The 12,611-nt window shown below is 36.8% G+C and overlaps 1 protein-coding gene across 1 annotated transcript in view; it reads right to left on the bottom strand.

Moving 5' to 3' along the window:
• The window catches only part of SEMA3D (semaphorin 3D), a 139,696-nt gene that overhangs the window by 45,554 nt on the left and 81,531 nt on the right, over positions 1-12,611 (bottom strand). The window contains exon 8 of the mRNA XM_040260709.1: positions 1,090-1,204. Coding sequence (XP_040116643.1) covers positions 1,090-1,204 — 115 coding nt within the window. The remainder of the gene's footprint in view (positions 1-1,089; positions 1,205-12,611) is intronic.

Below are 12,611 nucleotides of genomic sequence, written 5' to 3'. Positions count from 1 at the left end.
TTTCTGAGACTCTAAATAGTATGTAAAATTAAGATAACAGTGACAGTCATTACTTTATGACAAAAGAAATTAAGGGGAAAGGTCCAGTTCTCACTAGCTATCTGGCATTGTGTTGAACATTTAACCTCCGAGTTGTTTACTTCAATCACCTGTAAATGGGATGGTTCACTTGATAAGCTCCATGTCTGTTTCCTATTATGTATGTGACTTCATGGAGAATTGAAAGTAAAAATGGGTTATTTTTACCCTCCAGTGTTAAAACAAGGTGTTTTCTTGTAACTGCACCAGCTTGTTAGTAATTCAATTACCTATTTGTTAACTATGAAAACAGCTGGAGCAGTGCATTTCTTGTGCAGTATTACTAGTGTAATTACTTGCTCAACACTGATATTAAAGCAGTGTAAATAATATCCCTTAAAATATTATTTAAGAGGTGTGCCTGCTTATATACAGCATGAGAAATCATCCATGAATATTGAACATAGACTTTAATATTTTAAGTGCAATCTGACAAAAATTATTCAATGATATCATTTTTACATTGCATGACAAAACCACAAAAAAATTCAAAAGGTAAAAGCTAATGATACTAACTAACTTTATATCCAACTGACAAATTCCTTAGGAGTAGAGAGGGGAAATGAAAGAGAAGAATCTAATGCTTCTTGGCATATCCTTTTTACTAGAAAGTCAGAAGGGACAGAGTTCACCAGATCTGCAGGGCATGTCCAGCAGAGGGCATCTATAGAATGAGGAGCCCACATTCTTGCTACCTACAGCTGGTGGCTCCTTCCAGATAAAAGACTGCATGAAGAATGGATCAACTGTGGGATCCCAGAGCTCATAAGTGTCCATTTCTGACCACAGTTTAGTTTTCATCATAACTTTGAGGACGCTTACAAAGAAGGGAGTTGCTTCATTACGATGTGCACCCATGTTCTTTTGTGTGTGGTAATTTGTACAACTCCGGCAAGCTGTCCTGGGCTTTATAATCAGGTATTTGGGGCTAAAATAAAATATATGCTAAATTACTTAATTAGGCAGTAAGACTCCTTTTTTTTTTTAAGAGAAAAGAAACATGTGACTTACGAAGCTCATCAAAATGAGTATCCGCCCCATCACTTCCAGGAATTGAGCAAATCAGTCTGGCCTTGAGAAAAGTGGTCCATTTGTTTATCAGGCTGCGTTGTCCTCCTACATCATTCTGAAAAGAAAAAGAAAAAATAAGATACAGATTTACCAACATTTTATCACCAACTAAAACTGGTGGTTACTATAGGTAGTGTCTTATTTATGTCATTGCTTACTCTCTTTGTAAGCAATTCAAGAGCTTTCCTCCTTGAATTTTCTAAGGAGGGAAAAGGCAGTTTTGTCCTTCAACATTAAATGCTTTTTTCACAGTTAAATGTACAGTGTAAACACCATAGCTCTGATGAATGAGCAGATGCGTGCAAGCCAACAGTAAATAATACAGGCTTGGAATCAACTCCCATCTCTGCCAATTCTCTCTCTATGACTTACAAAAGGTAATTTAATTCTCCAAGACTCTGTTTTCTCATTGACAAAATATGATAAATGCTTTGAGATATCATTATTTTGATGATTAAATGGAAAAAATTTTGTCAAGTGCTTAGCAAAACCAGACAACTTGTATTCAATAAATGTTAGCACTGATTTGTACGTTAGTCATATGATTTAGATGAATTATTTGCATCCTTTAGAAATATGCTTTGGTATGACCTAAAAATAGCCTTTTCCAAATTTAGTACTCTACTAATTAAATGCAAGACAACATAACATACACATAATAGCATACATATAAAAGCAATCTTGTTTTAAATACTAATTGATGTTTTTTCAAGACTATTTTCTTCTGAAATATTTCATTAACAATGTTCTTTAGTGGTAAGTGAGTGAAATGGGGAAGGGGGTCAAAAGGTACCAACTTCCAGTTATAAAATAAGACATGGAGATATACTATACAGCTTGGTGAGTATAAATAATTCTATATTTCATATTTGAAAGTTGATAAGAGTAAAAAACATTGCAACTATATATGATAATGGACATTAAGTAGACTTACTGTGGTGATCCTTTTACAGTATATACAAATATGAAATCATTATGTTATATACCTGTGACTAATGTTGTATGCCAATTATACCTCAGTAAAAAATTGAAAAAATATATTCTTTAGACATTGAGCAAGATGTAGGCATTTAAATCAATTAGAGAGAATAAACAGGGTTATCCTGTTCAATAATTCACCATAAAAAGATATTTTTCTTATTTTTAATTTAATATGTCCCTGTGAACACTAAATTAATATGATTTTTTATTTGGCTCAACTGAATCTGCTATGCTTATATTAAATAAATAAGACTTTCATGGCATAAATGCTCAGTTCAGTTCAGTCGCTCAGTCATGTCGGACTCTTTGCGACCCCATGAATCGCAGCACGCCAGGCCTCCCTGTCTATCACCAACTCCTGGAGTTCACTCAGACTCACGTCCATTGAGTCAGTGATGCCATCCAGCCATCTCATCCTCTGTCGTCCCCTTCTCCTCCTGCCCCCAATCCCTCCCAGCATCAGGGTCTTTTCCAGTGTGTCAACTCTTTGCATGAGGTGGCCAAAGTACTGGAGTTTCAACTGTAGCATCATTCCTTCCAAGGAAATCCCAGGGCTGATCTCCTTCAGAATGATTGATTGGATCTCCTTGCAGTCCAAGGGACTCTCAAGAGTCTTCTCCAACACCACAGTTCAAAAGCATCAATTCTTTGGCACTCAGCCTTCTTCACAGTCCAACTCTTACATCCATACATGACCACAGGAAAAACCATAGCCTTGACTAGACGGACCTTAGTCGGCAAACTAATGTCTCTGCTTTTGAATATACTATCTAGGGTGGTCATAACTTTTCTTCCAAGGAGTAAGCATCTTTTAATTTCATGGCTGCAGTCACCATCTACAGTGATTTTGGAGCCCACCAAAATAAAATCAGCCACTGTTTCCACTGTTTCCCCATCTATTTCCCATGAAGTGATGGGACCAGATACCATGATCTTCGTTTTCTGAATGTTGAGCTTTAAGCCAACTTTTTCACTCTCCTCTTTCACTTTCATCAAGAGGCTTTTTAGTTCCTCTTCACTTTCTGCCATAAGGGTGGTATCATCTGCATATCTGAGGTGACTGATATTTCTCCTGGCAATCTTGATTCCAGTTTGTGTTTCTTCCAGTCCAGCGTTTCTCATGATGTACTCTGCATAGAAGTTAAATAAGCAGGGTGACAATCTACAGCCTTGACGTACTCCTTTTCCTATTTGGAACCAGTCTGTTGTTCCATGTCCACTTCTAAGTGTTGCTTCCTGACCTGCATGCAGATTTCCCTAGAGGCAGGTTAGGTGGTCTGGTATTCCCATCTCTCTCAGAATTTTCCACAGTTTATTGTGATCCACACAGTCAAAGGCTTTGGCATAGTCAAGAAAGCAGAAATAGATGTTTTTCTGGAACTCTCTTGCTTTTTCCATGATCCAGAGGATGTTGGCAATTTGATCTCTGGTTCCTCTGCCTTTTCTAAAACCAGCTTTAACATCTGGAAGTTCATGGTTCACATATTGCTGAAGCCTGGCTTGGAGAATTTTGAGCATTACTTTACTAGCATGTGAGATGAGTGCAATTGTGCGGTAGTTTGAGCATTCTTTGGCATTGCCTTTCTTTGGGATTGGAATGAAAACTGAACTTTTCCAGTCCTGTAGCCACTGCTGAGTTTTCCAAATTTGCTGGCATATTGAGTGCAGCACTTTCACAGCATCAATTTTCAGGATTTGAAAAAGCTCAACTGGAATTCCATTACCTCCACTAGCTTTGTTTGTAGTGATGCTTTCTAAGGCCCACTTGACTTTACATTCCAAGATGTCTGGCTCTAGATTAGTGATCACATCATCAAAATTATCCGGATCATGAAGATCTTTTTTGTACAGTTCTTCTGTGTATTCTTGCCACCTCTTCTTAATATCTTCTGCTTCTGTTAGGTCCAGACCATTTCTGTCCTTTATCAAGCCCATCTTTGCATGAAATGTTCCCTTGGTATCTCTAATTTTCTTGAAGAGATCTCTAGTCTTTCCCATTCTGTTGTTTGCCTCTATTTCTTTGCATTGATCACTGAAGAAGGCTTTCTTATCTCTTCTTGCTATTCTTTGGAACTCTGCATTCAGATGCTTATATCTTTCCTTTTCTCCTTTGCTTTTCACCTCTCTTCTTTTCCCAGCTATTTGTAAGGCCTCCCCAGACTGCCATTTTGCTTGTTTGCATTTCTTTTCCATGGGGTTGGTCTTCATCCCTGTTTCCTGTACAATGTCACGAACCTCCATCCATAATTCATCAGGCACTCTATCAGATCTAGTCCCTTAAATCTATTTCTCACTTTCACTGTATAATCATAAGGGATTTGATTTAGGTGATACCTGAGTGGTCTAGTGGTTTTCCCTACTTTCTTCAATTTGAGTCTGAATTTGGTAATGAGGAGTTCATGATCTGAGCCACAGTCAGCTCCTGGTCTTGTTTTTGTTGACTATATATAAATGCATTCAGTACTTAATTTTAACTTTCAAAAATCATGAAGCCATGATTTCCATTACTATATTTCCATGTAAAGATAAATTATATAAAAATTTTGTCCTTTATGCTATGTTACTATGAAGTTAATAAATAGTTCACTATCAAATTTCAGGTCTGAATAGCTAGAACTAATTTCTCTGTGGTTCTTTAATCTCTGAAAATTAATTTAGAGAAAAGCATCTAAATGACAACTCCAAACAGGAGAATTCAAAGTCATACACAATAAATAGTTGCTTTTTTTGAAGAAACAAAAGGAGAGGAGAGGAAAGGAGGGCAGGAGAAAGAGATCACTTTGAGTTTTAACACGGGTAATATGGAAATCTAGATTCTCAGATGACGCCCTAATAGATCAGAGCAAATCTCAGAAGGCTAAAGGATCTGTGGCAGAGCTAACAGGGCAAGCAAGGTCCCTGAGACTGGAGACCAGAGCTGTCTTTATAACCAACACCAAGGGTGTACTGTGATACCCAGAGTGAGTGAATGGTGTTTCACATTCATCTCTGCTAAACAGCAGAAGTAGTTCAAGTATAGCTCCATATAGATGAGTAATTATTATTTGCTTGAATTCTTTAGGTTTTTAACAAACTACTTAAAAAATAATTTAAAATTTTAAATACATTCAAAATCAATAAGCTGTATGAACTCAAGTTTGCACTTAATGAACAAAATGTCACACCTCACAGCTTACATTGTCTCAATGTTATAAGTTTTAAATAACTCCAGGTGAGTGTGAACCTACCCTTTCCTCTTTATTTTTGGCCTCATGGTGAAACTTGTGGCATCTTAGGTCCCTGACCAGGGATCAAACCTGGGCCCACAGCAGTGGAAGTGTGGAGTCTTAACCACTGGACCACCAGGGCATTCCCTCAATATGAGCTTACCCTTGAAATGTGTGTAGCTGAGTTCATGTGTGTTGGGGGCTGAGTATACATACACATGTAAATATACATAATAGAAACACAATGGTAACCACAGCAATTGTTTAGAACTTGGACAAACAAAAGATTTTTCTGGCAATAATATTCTGCCACTGACACTGTATAGAACTATTAACACATGGCAATAATAAAAAGCAAAATAACTTCTAGTTGATTTTTCTGAGAGTTTTAAATTCTAATTAGAAAATGTATTCTTATTCTTTTATCCAGCATCTACTCCAAATATACCACTAACATCCTGACTGTCAGGCATTTATTAAAATATATTGAATAATTAGTGAATAAAAATACAAGATAAAATTGACAGAAGTCTTTAGAAAAAGTACAGATAAAAATAGAGATAAATGCCAAAAAATCTGAGCCTTCTCTGAAATTTGTTAGGAAAACGAGGACAGAACTACTAAGATTTAATATTGTCTAAGATTACAGGTGGATTCATACATTCAGAGATTGGTTCAGAAATATTCTAGATGCTGCAAATGAGGGGCAAAGAACAATTGGGGAAACAGAGATGAGTAAGGTGAACCAGGACAAATCTGGTTTAGATGAAGACTGGGATAAACTGAAATAGAGAAAAATATTGCAAAGTAAACTGGGGTAAGATCAAGGAAGGCTTTGATACCAGACCAAAGTGTCTGTATATATAATTTAGTACATAATGAAGAATTACTAAAAGATTTAATAATTAGCAAAGAAGTGAAAGAAAATGAATACATATTTTATATAATAACCCTCTAGAAGCAAACATGACTGTAATTGCTCTTAAATTTATATTTTGTATATTGTGACTCTATTACTTGAACTGTTGTTGTTGTTTAGTTGCTAAATTGTATCTAACTCTTTGCAACCTCGTGGACTGTAGCCCACTAGGCTCCTTTGTCCATGAGATTTCCCAGGCAAGAATACTGGAGTGGGTTACCATTTCCTTCTCCAGGGGATCTTCCTGACATAGGGATCGAACCCACATCTATTATTTAAGTATCACTGCTCAATAATAAAAATATTTCAGCTAGCTAGTAAATGATTTCCAATGTCTGCAGGTACAAAGGCAGATTTTCCTAGACATAGTTTTTACTTATACTGCTAATATCCTCATATCACTTAATATAAACCCAGATGTTAATATTAATGCTTCGTGTCCAACTTCCAGCGACCCCGTGGACTGCAGCCCACCAGGCTCCTCCATCCATGGGATTTTCCAGGCAAGAGTACTGGAGTGGGGTGCCATTGCCTTCTCCGTAATATTAATGCTTCCTCCTAAGGTAATAATGAATTCTGTATAATGCACAGTATACTGCCTGTGGAAAAAAAATATGTTATCTGTAATTATTCAGAAAGATATTGACTCAACGTGCATGAAGAAACAGATCGCCTATCATAACTACAATACTAGGGATCATGTTTGGTTCACTGCTCTACCCCTAGCAGTTATCCAAATGATTTCTCTAAGTGAATAAGCAGATAGTATCAAGTATTTGCTCCATGACATTACTTTAACACTGTACACATTACTATGTCATCATAACAATGAGCAATCACATTCTCTTTTCAACATACTATGAGATAAAAGTGACAAGAAATGGCTTATTTTCAAACACTGTCTCCTTTATATTTGCAGTTATCATCCATATTTTAAGACAAACCATCAAAAACTCTACCTATTCTCTTAGCTCCAAATTTGTTGAAAAGAAAATAGATTTATACTGTCTGAATATTTTTTTTTTCAATCTGACAAATAGAAACTGCAGTACTTTGAGCAAAAAAATCTTTAAAGTTTCTTGCCTACCAATTGAGCCGCCATGCGTGGCCTCTCAAGGAATACAAAGATAAAAACAAACACAAAAATCCAGGTCAAAGATGAAAGCTGCCTGCTGTCAACGGGAAAACAAGTATAGTTTCTGGGATAATAGCTCTCAGGAATGGATTATAAGCATTTAATGACTGGATAGTAACTCTTACAGACATCCAGAAGCATGACCTGGGATGGCAAAGTTCAGTTCATAAGGAGTTGTATTTCTCCTGCAGAGAAGTGTCAGTTGACTGATTTTGTGGGCCAGCTCTCAGTCTCTGGATTTGTTTGCAAATCCACAAAATCCCCCCTGAGAACTTTAAGCCCAGAAGAGGGCTGAAAGGGAAGTAACCACTTTTGTACTAAACTGTCACCTCCTTGCTTACTTTTGTGAGGTTCTAAAGAACACAACTATCTCACTAACACTGTAGCTTTATTATTGAGATGTCAAAATCAGCAGCTTTTAGTCATTGGTCAGTTCTGTGTGTTTCCACTCCACAGCTTCTTTGTGGTCAGACTGCCAAGAGCCTTGCCATCCTCTCCACAAAGATGCAGATGAAAGTAGCAATGAAATTAAATGTAAACAAGCCCAACCACATGTGTACAATGTGGGTAGTGAGTGTAGAAGGTGCCTGTTTTTTCATTCTCTATAGTTTTTTTTACGTTTGCCATATTTCTTAATTTTAAAGTGATTAATGAAAACCAAAAATATTTTAAATGAAAAACAATTCACAATCTTTGTGCAGTTTAAAATAGAGTATCTCCGAATCATTTGATTGGGTGATAGCTGCATATTGTAAAATACTATTATCTTCTAATCCTGGAATCTCCTAATGGGGAGATCAGCCAGGAGGCAGGTTAATAGTAATTCCATTTTCCTTCTTCTGTCACAGCAAACTCAAGTCCTTATAAATCTTACATGGACACATAGAGTAGCTACAAGCTGTCACACGTGAACTTTTATTGAGTGTATCTTTTGACCTTTAGGTCACTATGCTGGGTTCATCTGTTAAACATGATTTTATCTCTGTATAACATCCTCTCCAAGGATCTCTCAACACTTTATAAATATTGTCATGTTCACCTTTATACTGAGAAACAGAAGCTCTTAGTGTATTAACTGCTGTTCAGCTCCTATGCTCTTAAATCCTCAAGATTCTGTAAATCAATGAAATCTTCAAGACATTTGTGAACACTGAACACAGCGTATTCAATTAAAATACAGATGTGCATTCAGAAATCTGTAACCATATTAATTAGTTAAATTTGAAGGACACCAGATTTTTCAAATAAATAAACACCTTAAACACTTAAGAAAAACAGTTTGATGGTTAAGTCAGAGGTTATAAATTCTCCTTTGCTTAAAAGTTATTTTGCCTAATGGAACTCTCCTGCTTCTTTGTGCAGACAAGAGAATGCAATTCCCTGAAGCACTTTAAAAACCATAATCTATGCACATTTGTGAACCCCTCTCCACCATTCTAGCTGTCAATAACATTTATACTCAGAGATTTTATCTTGAACTAACACTACCTACTTTCTTCTGAAGTATGATCTAAATATTAAAATACAAAACATTTGTTTTTCTATAACTGACACTATCACATTGAGACAAACATACAGGCTTTCTGCTGCTGCTGCTGCTAAGTCACTTCAGTTGTGTCCAACTCTGTGCGACCCCATAGACGGCAGCCCACCAGGCTACCCCGTCCCTAGGATTCTCCAGGCAAGAACACTGGAGTGGGTTGCCATTTCCTTCTCCAATGCATGAAAGTGAAAAGTGAAAGGGAAGTCGCTCAGTTGTGTCCGACCCTTAGCATGGACTGCAGCCTACCAGGCTCCTCCATCCATGGGATTTTCCAGGCAAGAGTACTGGAGTAGGGTGCCACAGGCTTTCTATTGATCCTTTTTACAAATTCAAAAATATTTAGGCAAGTTAATACTTCTGTGTCTTTAATGCCTGTTGAATAATATTTTAAAACATCACTCATATTCTGTATCTGATTTGTCATTTATAATAACTGCTGTACCTTGCAGGTTTTAAATAATCTTCTCTTGAGAAAAAGCTTCAAATCACCCATTTGCACCAGGAAATTCTGGAGATAAAATCATAGTAACTAACATTTCAGAGCAATTGTTTAATGTATTTCTCTCTGGGTGCCTCACTCTTCACTGAATTATTCTAGGGACAAAATTTAGAAACTCTGTAAACTTAATATAGATGATCTATATAGGCTATATATGTCAAAAATGATAAGGGTAATCAAATGCAGGATGGCCTATTTAGAAGCTTGAAACTATGATCATCATGTGGTAGAAATAAAAAGTCAAAACCAGCATAAGATTCCCAGGAGACTAATTAGAAAGACATACCATATATATTAAAATACATTGTTATACTGCAAGGAAGAGCTTAAATGAGGATATTCTAATACATTAAAGAACTCATGGAAAATAGTGACGTGAAACCCACTGAATCAAATGAGAGAACTATGTTTTACTTTCCTTTTCAGCATATGACTTCTTCAAAAATATGTCTTAACTGTGTTTCCTTTAACTATTTCATAGAGATGCAAAACAAGTTATGACCACTAAAAATAAAAGCAGAAAAGGAAAATAATAATGAGTCTTCTATTTATCTACTAATAATCTTGAAATACCTTGGTAGTAAAAGAAGCAAAACTAGGGAAACTTGAATATCTCAAAGGGGAGAAGAAAAAACAAACAAAAACTTGGATGACAGGTATTGAACACAGTGGTTTTTAAGGGATAACTTGTGAATAGGCTTTCAAGACAAACATTTCTTTTCTTTTTTTTTTTTCTGAAAAGAACTCTAGTGTTTAGAGATGATTGTTTTTGGTTTGTCGTTGGAGAACGAAAATGGAGAACATGTTTTTCTAACTACTTCAAGAAGATTATTAGAAATGCAGGACTCGGGTAATACACTGTGTTCAAAAAATCACTGTCTGAGAAGATTTAACAGATTAAATTTAGGCATATCTAGGCACATTCAGCAGACTTTTTCAGGTAGGATCAGAGTTCATTAAATTAAAAAAAAAGTTAAAAAAGCTATAGCCAACAGTATAAACCCTGGCCTAGGAATTTCTGACAGGAAAACAGATGGAAGTGAAGCAAAAGCACATCTGTAACTCTAGGCTCTAAATCTCTCATTAGGTTGTACGCGACAAGCTGTAAGTAAGCAAAAAAAAAAAAAAAAAAAAAAAACACGCACACACACAAGAGGGAGATCAATAAATACGAAAGTGTCATCAGCCTAAAAACACAAATCTTCAAAGGCAGTAATTGTCCAAATAGGACCATATATCAAAATAGACAATGCAAGTAGAATCGAAGCAAAAGGGCTATTAATTAGACCCCCAGGCAAGTTATGTGAAAGGTCCATCCAAGCTGAATTCCTGGCGTGGACAAAAGGAAATACCGCAGGACAAAAACAGAGCTGGCACAACCTGCAGCTGGAATCTGGAGTGGGCTAGCATAAGTAAGCTAAATGAATAGAATCCAAAAATAATGCAAAACAAACTTGAGGCAGAAAGTTTCGAGCAAGCTCCACTAACGTGACTGGTATTTCCACATATTACAGGATGGGTTTTGAAAAGAAACACAGACAGACAGACAGACACACAAACACACAGTAATAAACATCACATCAGAAAGGACTAGCTTGCAAAGTAATTAGACATAAATCTTTTCAGAAGGTTTATTTCATGAAGCTTCACCTACTCTTTCAGTTAGCATTTATTACTTCACCACAAAGATTTGTGTAATTTACCATCACGAGAGCAGTCCAGGGTATAAGGTGCACCATTTAGTACTTGAAAATACTGACTGTTCAAATCCAAGAATTATAGAGCCTGGCAAAGACTTTAGAAAACACTCTAGGCTAAACACTTTATTTTAAATTTGAGAAAACTGAATGAGTAGTTTGACTAGAAAGTAGTGACACTACTGGAAAACAATTCATTAGATTTATTGCCATTTATAATGATAATCATACTCTGTTTGAAGAGATTCTTTGAATGAAGGTACTTACTCTCTTGAGGCTGTCATTGATCAACAGCACCCTATGAAATTATCTTCTAGGTGAGTTTCTTTACTATTTAGCGAATCTCTCATTCCTATTTCTTGTCTAAAATTTGCACTGTTTAAATTGTTCACATAATTTTCACCAGTGGGTATTAGTTGCTCAGTCATGTTTGACTCTTTGTGACCCCATGGACTGTACTCCTCCAGGCTCCTCTGTCTATGAGATTTTCCAGGCAAGAATACTGGAGCAGGTTGCCATTCCCTTCTCCAGGGGAACTTCCCAACCCAAGAATTGAACCCAGGTCTACTGCACTGCAGGTAGATTCTTTACCATCTGAGCCACCAGGAATTGAAACTGAAACTGAAAAACTGAAACTGAAGTCACTCAGTCATGTCCGACTCTTTGCGATCCCATGGGCTGTAGCCTACCAGGCTCCTCAGTTCATGGACTTTTCCAGGCAAGAGTACTGGGGTGGGTTGCCATTTCCTTCTCCAGGGGATCTTCCCAACCCAGGGATTGAACCCCGGGTCTCCTGCATTGCAGGCAGACGCTTTACCGTCTGAGCCACCAGGGAAGCAGCCACCAGGAGATGTCTGCAAATTCTTTGACTCCATGCAGAAATAAGATCCATCCTCAAAGCACAAATAGGGCTAAAAATGATGGGAAAGTAATAATAGTAATTTTAACATTTAAAATGAGTAAAATACCATCTCTTCTCAGTAACTAATCTGCCTCTCAGCACCACCAAACCTCCCACAATATACACACACTATTATCTTACACTCCTAAGCAGTTAATTGATCTGCCTCCAAAAATGTGTACATAGGACGTGTGTGCATACATGATTAAGACAGTATGATCATGTACTCACATTATTTACATGTCAATCTCTTAGATGGTTCACTGCTTGAACACTGTAGCCCTTGTTTTCTAGTACTTTCCTCTGTATCTGTCATATCCAAGTTCATGGGATCCCATACAAGCCTTTCATTTGTGGGATAAACCAGTCAGGGAAGAATTGACTGTCCTCATTATCTAGGCTAAGAAACTGAGCTAGAAAAAAAGTACAGCAGAAATGTAAGCCTAGATTTCACTTTAAATTGGGCAAATGATTTGTATCATTTGGGCAAAAGTTACTGATTATATTCTTACTGCCAAAACTAGTACCTGGATTTTAGTCGTAATTATACTTGACAATGTCAGACATGTCGGTATCTGACA

This window comes from Oryx dammah, unplaced genomic scaffold, assembly GCF_014754425.2.
Source record: "Oryx dammah isolate SB20612 unplaced genomic scaffold, SCBI_Odam_1.1 HiC_scaffold_18, whole genome shotgun sequence".
NCBI classification, from domain to species: domain Eukaryota; kingdom Metazoa; phylum Chordata; class Mammalia; order Artiodactyla; family Bovidae; genus Oryx; species Oryx dammah.
Note: the sequence above shows the minus strand (reverse complement) of the source record. Positions and strands in the feature narration are given on the sequence as shown.